Genomic DNA, 20,494 nt, shown 5'->3' on the forward strand with positions numbered 1-20,494 from the left:
AGCAAAGGATGGTAAAAGAACATTCCCAAGAAACAGTGATTATGCTCAAGCGGGTCTTCCGGCACTCTTCATGTGGAACTTGAGGTTGCAATTGGCAAGTGATCAAACAAAACCTTCAATATTTTACTGATAAACTATAAGTTGGGGAAGAATGGATTGTGCTGTAGGATTTCTTCTGACCATCTTTAACTTCCCAGAGGTAGGAGCAGAAAATTTGTAATCTTGGAGCCTAGGAGGAAATCAGCCTTTACAGAACAAGTGGTATGTATACTCTACCCACTCCTAATAATAAACACACTTTTAAAGGGTAGGTTAAACATAGCCTTTTGAGACAGGTGCGGTGACGAACGCCTTTAATCCCAGCACTCAGGGAGGCAGAAGTAGGCCAATCATTGTGAGTTCAAGGAGGGCGTGGTCTATACAGATGGAGCAGAAAGCCTCAGAGAAACCCTGTCTTGAAAACCAAACCAAACAAAAAACCAATCCCCAAAACCAACAAACAAAAACGGATCAGCATAATAACCTATGTTTTGTGGCACTGCAGGATGACAACGCTTAACAAGTAGTCATAAAGTTTTTGGGGTATATGCATTAGGTGATGAGCATCAAACCCTAATCTTGCATGTTCTTGGCAAGTACTCTAACATGAACTACAACTCTAGCTCTTTCACGTCAAGGTAGCTGTTAGAAGACTCAATGTCTCCAGCATAAAAAAGGCTGAAAAAGATCTGAAGTGATAGATATGTCAATGACCTGACCAACTTATTACATATTATATGAATGTACTGAAGCGCACCCATTTTATCTAATAAATGTAACTGTGTTAACTAAATAGATCAAAAAACAGATGGGTATAAATTTGTATGACATCTTACACTCCTGAAGAATATGAAAAGTCTATCTTGTATAGATGTTGCATGACAACTATTAATTAAAATAATTTCTTAATAACAAATGTACCCCTCTGGTACATTTCAACCAGTATTTCTATGAACAAAGTTCCTGTTAAAGTAAAAACTAGTAAAACTTTTAAAAACTGTTTGAATGAGTTTAACTTGTAAGAATGATAATAATTCTGACTCTAAGTGAACTCAATGACTACATGAAGTTAACAAAATGAAGCCAAAGTTCATATAAATAGGAAGATTCCAAGGCTACTATACCAACCAAGCTAAAATCCAAACAACATTAGGGAACTGTGATGGTCTGAATAAGAATGGCCCCATAAGACTCATAATTTGAATGCTTGGTCCCCAGTTGGTGGAATTGAAAAGAGTTAGCTGGTGTGGCCTTGGTTGAAGAGGTGGGTCATTGCGGGTGGGCTTTGAGACTTCAAAAACTCATGCCATTCCCAATTAGCCCTCTCTGCCTCTTGCTTGTGGATCAGATTTAAGCTCTTAGTACTGCTTCTGTGTCATGCCTGCCTGCTACCATGCACCCCCACCATGGCAGTCGTTAAATTTAATCCCCTGAAACTACGAGTTCTCAGTAAACTCTTTCTCTATCAGTTGCCTCAGTTATAGTTCTCTTCAAAGCAACAGAAAGTTAACCAGAGTTGGTTCTAGAGTTGTTCTGTAAAAGTCAGATCATGCTGTTTTGGAGGAACATGGAAGACTTTGGGACTAGGAAAGCAGCCGAATGATATAAGGAGGGCTTAATAAGCCATCCTAGTAGGAGCCTGCAAGACAACACTGCTGAAAACCATTACAGACTAAGAAGGCTTAGCTCAAGAAATCTCTGAGGGGAACAATATTACCAAATGAATTAGAGACCATTTTTGGGAAGTTTTGGCAAAGAATGTGGCTGCTTTTTGCTCTTGTTTTAAGAATAAGCCTAAGACTAAACTGAAGATTTCAAGACTAATTTCGATGGCAGAGATTTCAAGACAGTATAGTGTTGACTCTGTCATGTGGTTATTAGTTACGACTCTTATGCAGGTCTACAGTGAAAAATCTGATATTGGGACTTAGGGCTCAGAGAGATAAGAGAAATGGAATTAAGTGAGTGGTGCCCTCAGGGTCAGACCTCACCTGGCCAGTCCTGTAATTTGTAAAAAGAAATAGCCTGAGGCAGTATTTCTCAGCCTTCCTAATGATGTGACCTTTCAATACAGTTCCACATGCTGTGGTGACCCATTGCTACATTATAACTGTAATTTACTACTGTTATAAATGATAATGTAAATATCTGATATGTGATTCCTGTTAGAAGGATTACTGGACTCCCAAAGGGGTCCTGACCCATAGGTTGTAATTACTGGCTTAAGGAATTACCTGTTCCAAGTGAACAATAACAAAATCAAGTTCAGAGGGGAACAAATTTCATCCCAAGCAGGTAGAAGAACTTGGCAGCATCACTGCATCACCACATGGTTCTGGCTTCAGAGCCATGAAGGATACTACAGTACGGGGTTGTGGAATCTTCCTCCATGGCCAATGAAAGCTACTGAGGCCAAGTGTATGGTAGGAGTCCCTGAATGAAGGCCCAAAGAGGATATCACATAAAGCTGTGAAAGTGAAGGCTGGATTATGTCGGAGACACTAGAATTGTGGGATGTCTATCAAGGAGCACTGCAGATAGGGAGTCAGCAAAATTAGAAAGGATGAGCACAGAACTACAGGTTTTTAGAATTTGCACTGCTGGATTTTGGTCTTCTTTGGTCCATTTCCTTATTATGTCCCTTTTCCAAACCTTTGGAAAGGTATTGTATATTCTGTGCCACTGTATAGTAAGTATAAAATGTGCTTTTTGGTTTTGCCTTTATGAGAGTTACAACTAAGAGACTGTGATGAGTCTCAAAAGAGATTTTAAACTTTTAAAACTGTTGAGACTGTGAAAAAAAATCAGAGGACTTCTGAAGTTATACTAAATTAACTTTGCATTATGGTATGGCCAAAGGCCTGTTGGGGCAAAGAGTGGAAATGTAGTAGTTTGAATGAGAATGGTCCACAGAGGCACCAGAGGCTCATATACTTGAATGCTTGGTTCTCAGTTGGTAGAATGTTTTGGGAAGGATTAGGAGGTATGGCCTTTTTGGAGGAGGTGTGTCACTACGGGTGGGTTTTGAGGTCTTTAAAGTCCATATTATTCCCAGTTGGCTCTCTCTGTGTCAGCTGTTACTTCAACATGTAAGTTCTCAGCTACTTACTGTTCTAGTAGGAAGCCTGCATGCTGACATTTTCCCTGACATAGTGCTCTTGGAGCAACCCTCTGAAACCCTAACCTAAACCCCCAATAAACTCTTCTATAAGTTGCCTTGGTCATGGTGTCTCTTTCAGAGCAAAGTAACGAAAGGCCGGAGAGACAGCTCAGTGGTTAAGAACTCTGTCTGTTTTTCTTCTGGAGGTCCTGAGTTCAATTCCTAACAACTACACTGTGGCTCACAACCAACTATACTGGGATCTGATGTCCTCTTTTGGCATGCAGGTGTACATGCAGATAGAGTATTCATATACATAAAAATAAATGAAAAAAGAAAAGTAACCAAAAACTAATAAATGAAGAATAGGACAAAGCTGAAAACCAAATTATTTCCTCAAACCCCAGGAAAAGACAAAAACAATTAATAGAAAAGATAGCTATGTCAGACAAAGTTAATCTGACAATAGAATAGTTGTCTCTAAATAGAAGTCTTATTAATCAGACATAACAGAAAACTGTTTCCCTTCTATATATTTGTTTTATTTGGCTTTTTTAACATAGGGTCTTAAAAACAATGTAACTTATAATTCTCTGAGTCAAACTTCCCCAGGGTTGAGGCCACAGGTATACAATAATACCTAGATTCCTCCATAAAGATTACCTAACCCACAATTAACAAATACACGCACCCCTCTCATCTCCAATAAAAATGAGACATTATAGCTTTTCATCTTAATTATTCTTCCTCCCACTTCCCTTAGAAATAATTACTAAAACATGGCACACATCCTTTTAGGAGTTTTAAAGTATACTAAACATATAACTTGTACCTCTAAAATATAGATATATAAAATATAAAAAAATATATAATTTATATAAAATATATAAATTGAATGGAGGGATCCTCAAACCAAAAATGATTGCCCTTACTTAAGTCCAAGCTTCTTTTTAAAGCATAGAATGCTTAAACACAAAAACAAGTAAGAACAAAACAATAAAAGAATAAAGAAAAAGATAACCATGGCTATTTAACTTTCAATAACCTAACTTGAAAATAATAGGTTGACTTTTATTTCTGAACAATCTCTATCTGAATTTTTATTATTCAAGAACAGTTTGCCTTTAAATAAACAGTGAGTCTTTTCATGTTTGTTCATTACGGGCTCTTACACTTGTCGCCCAGGTATGATTTGACATCTCACAACAGTGAGAGAAAGGGTCTCTCACTGAACCTGGAGTAGGTTAGTGGACAGCAATCCTCCCATGTTGGCCAAAACATACTAAAGTTACAACAAACACAGTATTTTATTATTTTATCTGAGGGTCTTGGGGCTTGACCTTAGGTCCTAAAGCTTACACAGCTAAGCTGTTACATAGTCTAGTATAAATAGTTCTCTCCTTTTTTTAAAATTTGCAATCCAACTTAAACTTTTTTTTTTTTTTAACAATCATTCACTTGTCCACTCAATTAACTGTGTCTTCCTCCCTATTCCTCTGTGTACCACATTTGCATATGGAAGTCAAAGAACAATCTTTAGAATTGTTCTCTCCTACCATAGGGATGGAACTCAGGTATTCAGGCTTGGTGGCAACTGAACTTACTCACTAAATTATCTCACCAGCCCAAGCATAATTTTTTAATTAGTAAATACTAACAAAATAAGTGTTCTCAGATCTTCAAGATTTCCATCAAATACAGTATATAAATGAAAACAGGGTCAGAGGGAAAGAGTAACCAGAGAAGACCTTTTTAAATGCTCATCTTTCACACTGTGCTGTCACAGGCTACTTACCCAGCTGGGAAAATCAGACCATGTTGGAACTCGTTGACAAAGATCTCGGAGAATACGTATGATAATCACACAGGACTGTAGGCCATTAGCTCTAGCCTTGAGGGCAACACAAAAACCAACTGAATTAATCTTAGAAATAGTAAAAATATCCCTTGATGAAAAGAAGTTAAAATACCACTGCTCAATGGAAGCTCAGATTAAAAATAAAAATAATTACATTTAAGTTGGATTCATGAGCTGCCATTTACAGCAGTATTTTATGCCAGAGTTAGTATTTAAAAGCTAGTACTTAGGTCAAAGTAAACAGATTATACAAGAATAATATTTCTTGATCTCCTGTGAACCTTGACCTGTGTTCATACAAAACAGTAAACTGAAAAAAAAAAAAAAAAAAACTACCTAAATTAGAAATAAAAAGGAAAGTAAAGAGCTAAAAAGTTTGTCTAGGGACTGAAAGGTTAAGGAAATCTGTTTGGTTTCCTTTCTGTGCCTTTGCATATCTGCAAAGTCACTAAACCAAGCAGCTGCTTCCTCACCTTTCATTCCCTACACTTATTAACTTAGAGAAAGAGGGGGGAAATCTTAAAACTATACACAAAGCTTTAAACACATATTCCATTATTTAAAGCAAAGTTAATCTGCAGCCTTATGGAATATAATATATATACAAAAACATGTGATGCTCCTAAAGAAGTCAACTTTAAATATAGCCACTAAAAATAAAAACCCAGACTACAAAACACCCCCAATCCTGCTTACTGTCAAATTAATAGTAACCGCAAAATGCAGATCTTTATACTCAGCTTTCTATGATAACTTATTTTCTGAGATTTGATTTAAAATAGTGTTGCTTAGGCAATCTTTTGAAATGTTTAAGCATAGTTAAACATGTTGTACTGAACTACTCTCTCATAAGGCTACAAGAAAAAAGTAAAATGATGTTCCGAACCTGGAACCACTTAGCGTGGCGTAGAGCAGCCAGAGCGTCAAGGCATTTTTGCCTGTCCAAGACGTCCGGTGGGTCTTTCACCATACCCGAGGTTACATCTAAAATGGATTGAATTGGCAAAATGCAGTGAGGAATGGGTGTTTGACCAGGTGAGCAAGACACTTCCTTAAAGTAGCATCAGTGTCACGTGAGCCATTTGAGAGCTTTTTACTTTAATTCATACAGGGAATAACTTTTAACAAATTTACATAATACAATATGAAGAACAAAAGGAGAATTAAGGTAAACTCTTGAGTGATACAGTAATTTTCTGGAAATAGTAACCTTACTCACCAAAATGAAATCTACAGGAAAGATTATTGGACACAGCGCACCAGCACAAAGAAGACAAAGACAAAAGGGAACACAAAAATCCACCTTAAATGGGAGTGCACAATAAATTACCAAGTTGGTAAAGCATTCTAGAGTATTCTGGGACTAATATAAGAAAGAACTTAAAAAATATGGAATGATCAATACAACAATTACAAGGGGGAAAAAAAAACAAAACAAAGGACCGAAATGAGGTTTATTTCTATGAGAATTCTTTATGTTCAACATAACTTTTGGATGTTGTAAGGGAATACGAAATGCCTTCTAAAATGAAATGTTTTCATTAAAGTATTCCAAACAGGAAGCAGAGAGAAACAATGAGTAAAGCAGAAAAAAGCTACAGAAACTAGCACAGTTAAAACCAATTAAGTACAGAAAAGAAGCCATAGCAGAAGTCTTCAATGGTAAATATATAGGGTCTTTTAAGTTGGTTAAAACGTGTTATACAAAACTTGAGAAAAGAGTAAACTAAATCAGGTTAAGAAATTAACTTTACATTAATAATGGCCAGTTTAAATTAATAAGTCATTCACAAAAGTGAAGATCCTTTAGGCCAGTTACAGGTTTATAGAAATATCTATAAAATGTGCATAAGATAACAAATTTCTGGTCAAAATATTACATAATTAAATACAAATATGTCAACAATCTAATTCAAAGCTGCTATCTACTTTATATTTTGCTGCTTTTCTGGTTTTTGAAGCAAGGTGTCTGTGGCTCAGGCTGGCTTTGAACTTATGATTTATTCTCCTCTCTCAGCCTCTGAGAGCGGGGATTAAGAGTGTGAGCCATCATGCCTGGCTTATAGTGTATTTTTTAAATACAGGAAAATTACAAAAAGCAATCTGTTGAGTATAAGCAGTAGCTGGAAAGGACAAAAACCATGAGATATTTAGGATACAATAATTTACTGAGTATTTCGAATGACTATGAGGGACAAAAGAAATACAAAAAATAAAAAGAATACTGTAAATCTGGGTAAAGTGCTCAAATTTTTGTCTTCTAAGCATATAGAAATTGGTTTTATTAGAATTTATTTTTATTTATGCTCCTTTGTGGGTGCCCATAGAGTCCAGAAGGCATTAGGGCCCCTGGAGCAGGAGTATAACTGAATATAGGCTGCCTGACCATGGTGCTGGAAATTGAACTGGGGTCCTCTGCATCTTTAGCCATCTTTCCAGCCCATGAATCTAGAAATCTCAAAAAGTAAGTTATTTTTCTGAGGAGATGAAATATGAAAAGGTACCTAAAAAACGAGATAAGGAAAAAAGACAAAGAAAGATAACTAACCTGAAGAAGAAAAAACTTCATTCCACTTTCCAAAATATGCAGACTATGTGAAAGGACATCTGACTACTGCTCTTATTTACAGGAATGTTAAAGGCAGAAATAGATTATGGTCAATGTAAAGTTTCTAAATCTAAAGTATCTCAGAATTTCATAAATTCTGCCAATATGTAGAAATTTTTTGGTACAAAAGCGTAACTTTGTAAATTTTAATCTACAGTACAAATTCAATGATGCCAGAACACCTATTACAAGTTAAAAACAAATAAGAGCTATAAGTAGGAAATTCTGCTAAATTTAGAGTGTGGATTTTTGTACCCATTTTTATGTTTTAAGTAGATTAACCCCTTAGATATATTGTACTAAAATCACACTTGTTCCCTAATGGTCAATGAAACAAAACAAAAATCTGTTAATTTATAAAAACAAAATACAAATTATTTTCCTACATGAATGCATTTCACAAATTATAAGGGGTTAATCACCAATTAGAAGACATGCTGTGTCCACACTATTTTATGATTAAAAGTTAATGGGAATATATTAATTTCAATTAACATGGTTATATAAAATATAATTCACTCAACTATTTAAAAACTAGTGTGAACACTGCTCAATTCTAGAAGAGACAAAAGACAAACAAAGTAGCCACACGAAAGACAAAATAAATGCCAGACTCTGCATCCAAAATCCCCCCTTAGTCAAATGGCAGATGTGACACTGAGCTTTTGAAAACCTTGGTCAAAAATCCTTCCGATGTCTTGGCAGCAACCCCTGACAGGAATCAATCCCTTCTGCTAGAAGGCTTTGGACCGGGCCTGATAAGCTACAGGTAGAAAAACACACACACAATACTTGATTTGCTGCAGAAAAGACTCTGTAGCAATGGTTAGAGCATTCTGAACATTTCAAGCTAAAGTCAATTAAATGTTTATTGCATGTTAACTGTCAAACACAGTTCCAAAAAAGAGATCTGTCATGTGTTGAACAGTTATTTCAACAATTTAGTCATTTCTTTTATTAAATGATTTTCACATCAAACAGGACCATTACACATTAAAGAGGCTATCATATCATACTATGTAGAAATGTAATAGTTGTCTCATGATTTATAAAGGATATTCCGGCAAAGCCTTCCTTACACCCTGCACTAACTCCCCAAAGCAAGCTATAGGCTTTAAATGATTTTAAGACACAGAGCATCAGGAGCTGCAGTGAGAGAGAATACATACCGATATTCTGCAGCTAGAAAGAAGCAATCTTCATGATAAAGCTAAAAACATGGGTTTACTGCAGTCATCTGCAGCAAGGAACACTCTAATCAATGTTTCTACACTGATTATTATTTTGTGTATCCAACTTTCCAGCTCAGTGTCTTGAAGGAAATATTTTAATTTTAGGCTGACCATTTCCCTCATGATCATATGTATAAAATTCAGAATTGTAATTCTATCTCAGTCTGGGTCAGACAAAAATGTAATTTTGTTTCCTTTAGAAAGGGCATGTTAAACAATGTACTACAAATTTACACTATTAACTTATAAAATGTCTTGATAATGAACTGAGGCTAAATACACAGAAGCATTCTGAAATAAAGCTAAATGGTTACATGAGCATAATTTTACACTAAGTATAGCAACATTAATTTTATAACATATTACATTTTTAAAACCGAAGTAAAGGATCATATGCTACATACAACTTGGCCAATTGGCTCGGGAACTACTTTCTTCAGCAACATGGACAGCCAGACCTCGAGAAAAACTCATGTTCACACAAATGATCCTTTACATAAAATTCATGTAATTTTTAGGATACAAAGCTTAAGATACAACATTAAAAATGCTAATATGGCATACATAGGAAATATACAAAATCATACATGTCTCCCAATGAAATTTTGACTAAAATATTCTGTTCTTGGGCCATAAAAAGCCCAGTTTCTTAGAAATAATTGCTTTGTCTTAAAAAAAAAAACAAATTTCAAAGATAATCTTTCTCCTCAACCTGTACTACAAACAGTATAAAATTTAATTCCATTTCAACAACTTAAGATGGATAAAAGCATGAAAGGAAACAAAGTAAATTTTATCTGACCCATAAAACAAGAGAACCAACATTACTGCAGACACTGATCATGCTTTTGGCTTAAAAGCTTTGGAAGCTTTGAAAATGTTACAGAATAGTCCCTAAAGCAACATTGCTGGCACCAGAAGTGTTTCATGTTCTACAAATGCAAATCCAGTTAAAAAACAAACCAAAACCAAAACCAAAACCCTGACCTGTACTGTAACTCACTTATCTACATCATTTGTTAAGAGTTCTAGCATGATATGCAGGCCAAAAGCCCAAATCTGTGTTCATCAGCATGTTCTGCATTTATGAAAGAACGAAAAACCAAAGAGCAACCTCAGAGAACTAGAAATATTTACTTCAGGACAGGCCAAATCCATGACTATATATATACTAATTTTAAGTGCATATTATAGTTTGCCAATTTATGAAATCTTTTTCAAGACAAGGCCCCTAGTTATTAAACAGTATTTACACTTTTTCCAAGTGTCAAGCATGTAAAATTTTTTTGAAGTTTTTTTTTTCCAGAAATCTGAGGTCCGCAAGAAAAGAAAGAAAAAAATATATATCAAGAAAACCAATCAAATAATATGTGTTTTCTATAATAGTACATCACTAAGAAGAGCATTCACTTTGTTAGAAATGATCTAAAACAAAACTAACTGCTAAGTAAGTTAAATCTACATAATTCATATATAATGCCAGCATGTTGCCTTCTAGGGCTCAATGCCATCATAAAGGGTAGGTAAATGGAAAACAAAAAGTTAACAGAAAAGTAGAATGTTTAATTGGCTTTCCAACCTCCTTCCCTCATGTTCTCTTCTCGAATAATTGGAGATGTCAGGGTGATAGTGACTTGCATTTTGGGCTCCACACACGAATTCAAAATTATTGCTGCTTCAGACACAGCACATTTTATGTCATACTTCTCAGGACTTATAACCTACATAATGAAGATAAGAAATTAGTTGAATCTTTTGCATTAAAAGACAAAAATAGTTTTCTTGTGGCTTTGGTTTATTATATTAACATTCTTCATAGCCTGCACTCTATTCCCTCTAAAAACACATGCCAGATTACCCTAACCATTCATCTTTTGCCTTCCTTATTTTTAGAAAACTTTGTGGAACTAATATTTTCCACTACTTCAAAGAAAATTTTATTGACTTATTTTTAATGTGCATGAGTATTTTGCCTGCACGTGTTCCTATGCACAATGTGTGTATCTGGTAATCAAAGAGGAAAAAAAAGGGGGGTGGCTCTGATTCCTGGAATCATCATCTGTGTGTTTTTAACTGATTATATATATATTTTTTAAATAAAGATTTATTTATTATTTATACAGCATTCTGTCTGCATGTGTGCCTGTAAACCAGAAGAGGACATCAGATCTTAATTATAGATGGTTATTGGCCACCATGTGATTGTTGGAAATTGAACTCAAGACTTTGGAAGAACGGTTCTTAAATCTCTGAGCCATTTCTTCAGGCCCTATTCCATTATCTTTAATAAAAGTTATTGGTATATATGTATGTCTTTAACTGATGAATTAAAAAAATAGCTGTTGCCACTGTTTATTTCCCATATTTATAGACTTTGAAGGGAAGTAAAATAAGTCTGAGTACCTCAAGGAGCCTGACTCAACCATTCCCATTGTTCATTCTCCATGACTTTAACATCACTGTACTGAACACATACAGGGTTGCTGGAGAACTAACTTAAAAAGACATTTCAATTTATTATGTGTGCACATATCATATTTACACATGCCATAATGCATTAGTGGAGCCAGAGGATGACTTGCATAGTTCTTTCCACCAAGTGGGTCCTAGGGAATGTGAAATATGAACTCAGGCCATCAGACTTAGCAGCAAGTCTGAACAACTTTACCAGCTCCTTTAAAGTACTTACAGTACTATTTAAATGTTAGTGACAACGATGATTAATTTATTTTTCCCGTTTATGCACACACAGTAAAAGCAAGTGATTTGGAAAGTAGTTTGCTTTTGATTAACTATTAGTTATTTAGTACCTCTATTCTTTGTTTTAAAGAGTTATATTTTGTGCACGTGTTTTGCTTGCTTATGTATATGTGCACCAAATGTGTGTCTAGTGCTTGTGAGGTTAGAGAGGGTATTGGATCTGGAACTGGAGTGGTTGTGAGTACATATGTGGGTCCTGGGACTCTAACTCAGGTCCTCTGCAAGAATAAATGCTCCTAACTGCTATGCCATCTCAAAAGCCCCTCCCTAAAAAAACCCATTTTATTCTATGGTGTGTTTGTAGGTGTGTGGTGTGTGTATGGTACAAATATGTATATATGTATGTGGTCAGAAGACAGCTTTTAGAAATTAGCTCTCTACACAGCTTCTGGGAATCAATCTCAAGTCACTAGGCTCTGAAGACAAACACCTGTACCCACAGCACCACCTGGATGGCTACTTAAAAAATAAAGTATTTCCTTTTTTTGCAGCATAAATTCATGCCCGATTAGCTTCAAGCTGTTACTTGTCACTGTCCTTGCCCCCTTGCTGTTCTACGCATATCAATAAAGGAGGAGAAAAAGAAGTGAGAAAAATCTACTTGGAAAGATTTCAGTTTTAATATGAAAAAAAGAAAACATGAAGTGCCAATGCTAAATTTAACATGGCTGTCCCTTTTGTTTTCTGTTGCTCTACTATAGTCAAGTAAATCTCAATCCCTAAATTTAGAATGCCTAATTAAACTGCAAGACTGATACTGTAAACGACTCAATAGAGCATTACTTTAAACTTGGTCATTCTGATATATGTATCAAAATATTTATGTATTTTGTTTGTTTTGAGACAAGCTCTCATGTAGCCCAGGCTGGGATCAAATTCTAGGTAGTCAAATACTGATTCTACTTAGACGTATAGTGGAAAATTTGTCATTGATTTACTATGTTCAATTATAAATATTTTTCTAATTTTTTAGCACTTTATCCCAGGTATGCAGGAGCAGAAGGAACACGGTATACATATGTGTGTGTGTGTGTGTGTGTGTGTGTGTGTGTATGTGTACGTACATACACATACTATCTGAAGTTTTGGGCATTCTAGGGGCCTAGGAGGACTCTCTAGACATCTTCCCAAGGGTACAGAGGGACTACTGTATTTTAAAAACCAGACAAATTCAAGTAAGATATATCCTAATTATATTCAAAACATGCATCCAATTTAGGAGATTAATGAATAAAAAAAATTAAATTTGCTATACATGATCTTTTAAAAAATTTTTGTTTTTAAAAATGAGGTTAGTTGAGATGGATTAGTGGGAAAAAAAAAAAAAAAAAAAAAAAAGCTTGCTACCAAGCCTGATGATCCAAGTTTGATACCTGGAACCCACATAGTGGGAGGAGAACACTGACCATACATCTTGTCCTCTGAATGCTATACACACATTATGAAATGTACATATACATTAAATAAGATATGAAAAAAAAAATCATTCTCTGCTCTGATTTCTCATGAGCCCAATTTTGGAAAAATGGCATATGCTGAAATTTTCTTTTTAAAAATAAATTAGCAAGAATGTTTTCTGCCAAGTTACAAGCACTGCAAAACCTCAGAAGATGAAGCAGAAAACGGTTTCATCAGTTTGCCCAATTAAGGGGGAAAAAACCCTCAAAAACCAACCTTTTCATTATAGAAAGCCAAGCCAAAAATTTAAAAGGCTGGCTGAGGTTTAAGTTGAAGCACAGTTAGTCCTGCCAAAAAGTTCTAATCTGGACAAAGGGTAAATTTAACATTTCCATAATACTTACAGCAAGCTGTTTGGGTAGGTTTTCTGCAATACGGCTTAATAATGTCTTTGATGGTTTTTCTGAGCACAGCAAAACAAGGTTGACATTTCTGTCTCCTCGAAGAAGTAATCCTTTTGCCAATACTCCCACTCGCAACACCCCTTTCAGAGCTCTATAGCAAAATCAACTTATATTAAAACATTACATTGATTTCCTCTGAACGTAATAGTAAACTAAATGACTTTTGCACTATTAACATTTTCTTCAACCACACTGGAAAAATATACAGCATTTTAAATTATATGTCATTTAGATAAACAACACACACTGAAAAATTAATCCAGGTTGGATAGATGGTTAACAATCAAGATTGTTCCTGAGGAACAGGTTTTAAATCCCAGTACCCACATAGCAATCTGCATTCTGCAAACACCTGCAACTCCAGCTCCACGGAACTGAATGACCTCTTCTGGTATCTACATGTGTGTGTGCATATACTTAACTTAGACAGACAGACACACACAGACACATTCAGACACACACACACACACACACACACACACACACACACAAATAATTTCTTGTTTTTAAGAATCATGTTCTCAGTGTGCACAGGACAACTAAAACAAATAGCCTCTCTTACAGATTCTCACTATAGCCAACAGCTGGTTTCAAACTTGTGACCTTAATGCTTCTGCTTCTTATGTGCTAGGTTTGTAAGTGTGGATCCAAATACCTAGCTTCTTTTGTTTTATTTTACAAGTCAGATACAAAGTCATTTACAAGTCAATACAAAAATTATTCCCAAAGGATAAAGAGAAAAATTAGACAAGAAAAGATATGAAAGATGCGAAAGGTTGGCTAACTTATATGTTATGGTCAATGCTTTTAAAGGGCAGTGAAATACAGTATAGACAAACGGGTGACAGATGCAACACATAAATAAAACAAGAACAGCTGGATACAACTGAAAAGTTATAAGGTCTGCTTTGAAACATTTAATGTTTCTTTGTAATAACATTTAATATGTTTTAAAAATCAAAAACTGGTGATGGTACAAATGTGTACTAATCATTTTAGGACAAAATACAAACATAGTTAAAATGTGTGGACTGACAGCAATTTCCCCCATAATTTTTATTTATATGTATATGTTTTCCAGAGGCCCAGAAGGCCCAGAAGCTGCAAGAAACTGTCAAATCTCCTGGAGCTAGAGTTACTAACAGTTGTGAGCTGCCTGATGTGGGTGCTAGGAACTGAACCCGGTACTTAGGACTAGAGCAGCAAGTACCCTTAACCACTGAGCAATCGAACCAGCCCCTTACCCATCTTGTTAATCTTTATCATAACTATAAAATGTCCATGTAAATAAAATGGTAATTTGTAAACACACCTGTCTTTGCCTCCTTCTTTCTTATCATCTCCCTCTTTGTTCTTGCTCTTCTCATGTTCAGACAAACTGTCTGAGACAAGTTTTAAAGCACGTTCAGTGATAGAAACAATTTTCTGAACTGCTTGCAACTCTTCTTCAGTTGGATAGATGGTTGCATGCTTTGTCATCACATAACGATCATCAGATGAGTCAGGACGACGTAAGGGCTACAGAGAGAAAAGGTTACTTTTCTGAATAGAGGAAAGTTATAAATTTTCAATTATACATATAATTGCCAGCTTTACATAAGGCAATTAGGCAAAATATTCACTTAAACATTTTCCTTTTTCAATAAAGTAAAAGTGCAAGCATCTCTGTTCCTAAAGCAGAATTATTATCTATCTACCTACCTATCTAGGTATGTATGTGTATATGTATGTATATAAAACCTTAACAATAAAAATGATTTTTAAAGTTTATTATAGTACTATACTCAAAAATAGAATACCAAATGCTAGTGCTCTATTTTCCTCATAAATGCTTTTCAGTGGTCTGAAACTCACCTTGCTTTCAATAACAGTAGTAAGTTACATACAATTGCTGGGACATTGTAGTGATAAACGAGAAAGAACAGGTAACAAGAGTTACCTCTAACATAAATTCCTTCTACTCTAAGGAAAAATAAAGATAAGGAAAGTCTTATGTATAAAATATTTATCAACAGTAGCTCTGCACTCAGAATTAAGCAAGTATAGAGAATAAAGAGCAAAGGAAGCTTGAGTAGGTTTTTATGCATAAAGACATTAGTTTTAAGCATCCTTAAGAGGACTAAAATTATAATCAAGGTGAAAACTGATGACATTATTAAATCTAAAAGTCATTTCACAAAATATCTTCTAATGTTGAAGGACTTAATTTTCATCTCTTATATAATCAAAGCAGATACTCACTGCAGGACCCTGTGGTTGGGGAGGCATGCCTGGTCGGACTCCCAGAAGACCTAATGGGCCTGGAGGACCATGAGGATAGCCTCCATCAGGCATTCGTCGGCGATCATCCCAATGATGCTGTTCTTCCTCCATCCTTCTCCAGTACATGTCTTCTTCGTAACGTCTGATGCACAAATGATACATTAAAAAACCACCACCCACCATAACTGAAGAACTTCCAACAAGGACATAAAAACCAATTTTCAAAAAAGTAATCAACCCAGCAAGATGACTCAGTAGGAAAAGGTGCTTGCGCCAGACTGATGACTTGAGTTCCATCCCTGGAACCCAAATTAAAAAGAACAGATGTCAGATGTCCTGAAAGTTGCCCTTTGACCTGTTTGTGTACAGTGGCACATATGCCTGTAACTGGTACATAATTAAAAATGATTTAAAAAAATCTACCCAAATCACCTTTCTACCCTTTTCCCCTATTTCCATAATTTATTTATGGATATGAATGTTCTATTTGCATGTATGCCTGCATGGCAGAAGAGGGCATCAGATCATATTATAGATGGTTGTGAACCACCATGTGGTTGCTAGGAATTGAATTCAGACCTCTGGAAAAGCAGTGCTCTTAACCAATGAGCCATCTCTCCATACCCCCATTATTTATTTTTCATTGAGAAGTAAATAAGAGTAAAAACTAAAGACAATAATGACAAAAGGAGAACAAAACTTCACATCCCAAGAACAAAATGCAACACAAAATAGACACTTCAGCCTTTTCTAATCATTTAAGGTAAATATTGTAAATCCAAATTCCTACTACTGGGGAAGCCCAACCAATATATATGTAAGAGCCACTGCATACACAGAATGCTCAGGCATTTACTTCATGTCCTTAGAAGAAATGAACTCATTTCTGCTATATTTTTCTTTTCATCTTAAAAATTTTTTCTGTTTCTTAGCATGACCGAGTGTGTGCATGTGCATGGTGTCCATGTGCAGGTAAGAGGACAACCTGTAGTATGGGTTCCTCCTTCCATCTTGTTTCAAACATTCCATGGTTTTGTTTTGCTGCTGCACCTGACAGGCTAGCTTGCCCACAGCTTCTGAGAATTCTTCAGTCTCTGCTTCCCACTACAGATGTGGGATTACAGATATGAACCATCAGGTCCAGCCTTACATACATTCTGTAAGTCCAAACCATTTGTACAATGAACACTTTATTTAAAGCCCCATCTCAGGCTGAGTTTTATTTTTCTTTTTTAAAACAGTGAAGTTCTCCACTTATGATAAAGGCTGTTCAAAATAGTTCTCTTTTACAAAGACCAACAGTAGAAACCCACAATTTCACTGTTGGGGAAACATAGGGCAATAGCAGATGTAGAAGGCAAATCATTAGCAAGAGATATCTGTGGCTCACCTCCTAGTAAGTGTTGCTTATTAATACAGGCTATATTGCCAAAGTCACCTGAATAATTGTGAAACTTTCACGGCTGTTGGTTCAGTAAAATTCACAATATATGTTAAATAAAAGAGTACTCACTTTGGGGTTGGAGAAAGATGGTTTCGGGGTTAAGAACACTATTGTTTTTTCAGAGGACCAGGGTTCAATTCCCAGCACCCACATGGGCTGTTTAGTTCCAGGGATCTGACACCCTCACACCAATACATAAAGAATAAAATTAATTTAAAACAAAAACAAAAACAGAGTGCTTGCTTTGGCAGCACATATACTAAAATTAGACTATAGAGAAGATTAGCATAGTGCAAGGATGACATGCAAATTTGTGAAACATTTCACAAAAAAACACACTTAATGAATTCAGAAGATGGTTATTTAAGCATAAAGCTTCTCCTTCACTGGTTAACATTCTGAGAATCGATTTCTGTTCTGCCTTGTTTCTAACTCTTACTTTTAACTTCAGTTAAAAGTCTCAAATCAGGCTATTCTAATAAATCTGTCTAAAATAAAAAGACTGCCACTGTAAAAACTACCAATATTTTAGGTAAGGAATAAGGGCATGTGAGGAGCGGTAAAATATTTCTGTTACTAAGGACTAGAGAAAAAAAAAATAAAAGAATAAAAAACAGCTCAAAACTTCTAGAAAATGATGTTTAGTCCAGTGTTTGTTTATTTATTTATAATGTATACAATGTGTGTTTACATGTACACCTACACGGCAGAAGAGAGCACTAGATTTCATTTTAGATGGTTGTGAGCCACCATGTGGTTGCTGGGAATTGAACTCAGGACTTCTGGAAGAGCAGCCAGTGCTCTTAACCCCTGAGCCATCTCTCCAGTCCCCCAGTGTTTGTTTTGCTAATTATGTTTATAAATGCACGGTCAAACACATTTCCAAGTACCAAATAGGTACTTATGATAGATAAGTATGTAATCTTGTCATAGAAAGAATTACAAAGGCACAAATTAAAAGAGAATATAATTTAATGTGTTATCTATTACTGAAACCTAAAGGAAGCACAGAATAAAATGTGAATAAGTAGCCTTCTAATAGAGTATTTAAAAAGAGAAGTTCTAAGCCAGAATTTATAAAGACGGCAAATACATTAGTGGTTGCATGTTAATGACATGGGACAAGGAACATGGAAGACACTGGGATCCCTGTTAATGGAGTCATCATTTCTTTTAGGAGTGATGAAATATTCCAAAACTAATGGTGGTAACTGCTTTAGAACACTTATGTATATATCCAAATATTTTAACTGAACTATACAGATTAAATGAGATTTTTGCTGGTTCTAAATAGAGCACTTATCACAGAATGACATTTCTTCAGATAGTACATGTGCTTGTTTCTTAGGAGTATGTCCAGGATCCAGAACAGAGCACTCGCTCCCCTGGAGCTGGATTACAGGCAGCTGTCAGTTACCTGATGTGATAGAAACCAAACTTAGGTCATCTGTAAGTGGCATGTACTCTTTTTTTTTTTTTTTTGTGGCATGTACTCTTAACCCCTCCCTGGGCTACCTTCCATCTCTTCACATATTTAATATATAGTAACATTTATCACTTTTTTTCATGAGATGAAACTTTTTTTTTTTTTTTTTTTGTGGCATGTACTCTTAACCCCTCCCTGGGCTACCTTCCATTTCTTCACATATTTAATATATAGTAACATCTATCACTTTTTTTCATGAGATGAAACCCTGACTGGTCTTGACCTCATATGCTTTTGCTGGGATTAGAAGTATGAGCTACTACCACAAAATTCTTCATACTACAGTAACAATCAAATGTTAAGTATACTTAGCATTCTAATGTTTATCTTTCTCAACCCAGTATCTAAGTGAACACTGAAAGGACATGCAGTAAATAAGTCTGAATATGAAAGCCATCTTCTCAAAGTTTTGTTTTGTTTTCAGATTTTACTTATTTTGAATGCTCTATGTGCATGTACATCTGCATGTCAGAAGAGGGCAGTAGAGGGTATAGATGTTTGTGAGCCTCCATGTGGTTGCTGGGAATTGAACTCAGGACCTCTGGAATAGCAGACAGAGCTCTTAACCACGGAGCCATCTCTCCAGCCCAGAAATTTTGTTTTTTTTTAAAGCAGAAGCAGCACTTTTTGTCACAGAGCTAAAAGTTAAAAACATTACCTCATTTCCATTCTCCAGCGTTCCTCTTCTTCTCGTCTCCGCCAGTATTCCTCCTTCTGCATTTGCTTTCTCATTTTCTCTTCTTGAATCTTTCTTGCTCGAATACTGGGCTTCACTTCTACTTGCAAATCTGGATTTACTTTTTTCTGTTATAATACATTTTTAAAAAAGGAGCATGACCCTTCAACAAACTTAATTCATTAAAAAGCAATTTCTCTCACCAGAGGCTTATAGTTACATATTTTGTGTCATAGATACTCATTGGTTTGTTTTTATTTGTTAGAATTTTAAAAACATAAAGAAGGTAGGTAAAGTGGCATTTTTTTACACTTAATATGAAACAACTATCATTATATGACTTCTTGACCCAAGCAATATATCAGTTTTGCTAGAGTCTACATTTGCCAGTTACTACAACCATGGAAAACAGGGTTATTCTATTATTCTAGCAAAGTGAACTTTATCAACAGGACATGCTAATTTTAGAATGGGAGATCATACACTAGTTGAGTTGTATTTAGAAGCTTTATTTTGCATATAGAATGCTGCAGTTGTTTTACAAAAGAACAACCAAGGGCTGGAGAGACTGCTGGTTCAAAGGCTGTGCTTAATTTGAGACCTTAATTTGATTACAAAATATTGCCTTAACACAGTCTGTAACTCAGTTCCAGGGGATCTAATTAATGCCTTCTACTGGTGTCTCTGGGCAACAGGCAAACATCTGGAGCACAGATATACATGTGAACAAAATACCCACACACAGAAAACAAAAAAGTTAAAAAAAAAAAAAACTTACAAGGACAATAGTATGTACTTACTTTATACTGGAGTCTGTGTCTTCGTCCTTTTAAGTGCATCTCTTTAGCATTGGGGTCATTAAAGCTACATTCACATAATTTACAATGGAAGCGAATGACTTTTCCTTCATCATTTCGTACCTTGGTGTGGAAAAACAGAACCTCTAATCAACTTGAAAGGATTCACTGAACCACTGTCTCACTACTGCAGTTTTGGCTAGCCTCGAATTCTCTATACACCAGTCTGATCCTGAACTTGGAAACTCACTTATTTCTGCCTTTTGACTACCCAGGTCTAATTTGTTAGGCAAAACCTGAGACCTGGATAAATATCAGCATATGCTTGCTTTTATAAACTACCTTTACTTCAATATCTGTCTATATGTAA

General features: G+C 35.5%; 1 protein-coding gene and 1 pseudogene across 6 annotated transcripts in view; one reads left to right on the forward strand and one right to left on the reverse strand.

The window, feature by feature from the left end:
* Positions 1-20,494, reverse strand: part of Zfr (zinc finger RNA binding protein) — a 66,586-nt gene that overhangs the window by 7,821 nt on the left and 38,271 nt on the right. For all 6 annotated transcript variants that reach the window (XM_060380447.1, XM_060380448.1, XM_021633719.2 and 3 more), the window contains 8 exons: positions 20,128-20,247; positions 19,310-19,455; positions 15,701-15,863; positions 14,772-14,977; positions 13,400-13,550; positions 10,417-10,558; positions 5,884-5,981; positions 4,935-5,030 (listed from right to left, as the gene is read on the reverse strand). In XM_060380447.1, the coding sequence (XP_060236430.1) occupies positions 4,935-5,030; positions 5,884-5,981; positions 10,417-10,558; positions 13,400-13,550; positions 14,772-14,977; positions 15,701-15,863; positions 19,310-19,455; positions 20,128-20,247 (1,122 nt within the window). The remainder of the gene's footprint in view (positions 1-4,934; positions 5,031-5,883; positions 5,982-10,416; positions 10,559-13,399; positions 13,551-14,771; positions 14,978-15,700; positions 15,864-19,309; positions 19,456-20,127; positions 20,248-20,494) is intronic.
* On the forward strand, positions 17,401-17,498 carry LOC132653291 (U6 spliceosomal RNA; annotated as a pseudogene).

Source organism: Meriones unguiculatus, chromosome 3 (assembly GCF_030254825.1).
Source record: "Meriones unguiculatus strain TT.TT164.6M chromosome 3, Bangor_MerUng_6.1, whole genome shotgun sequence".
In the NCBI taxonomy this organism is placed as follows: Eukaryota; Metazoa; Chordata; class Mammalia; order Rodentia; family Muridae; genus Meriones; species Meriones unguiculatus.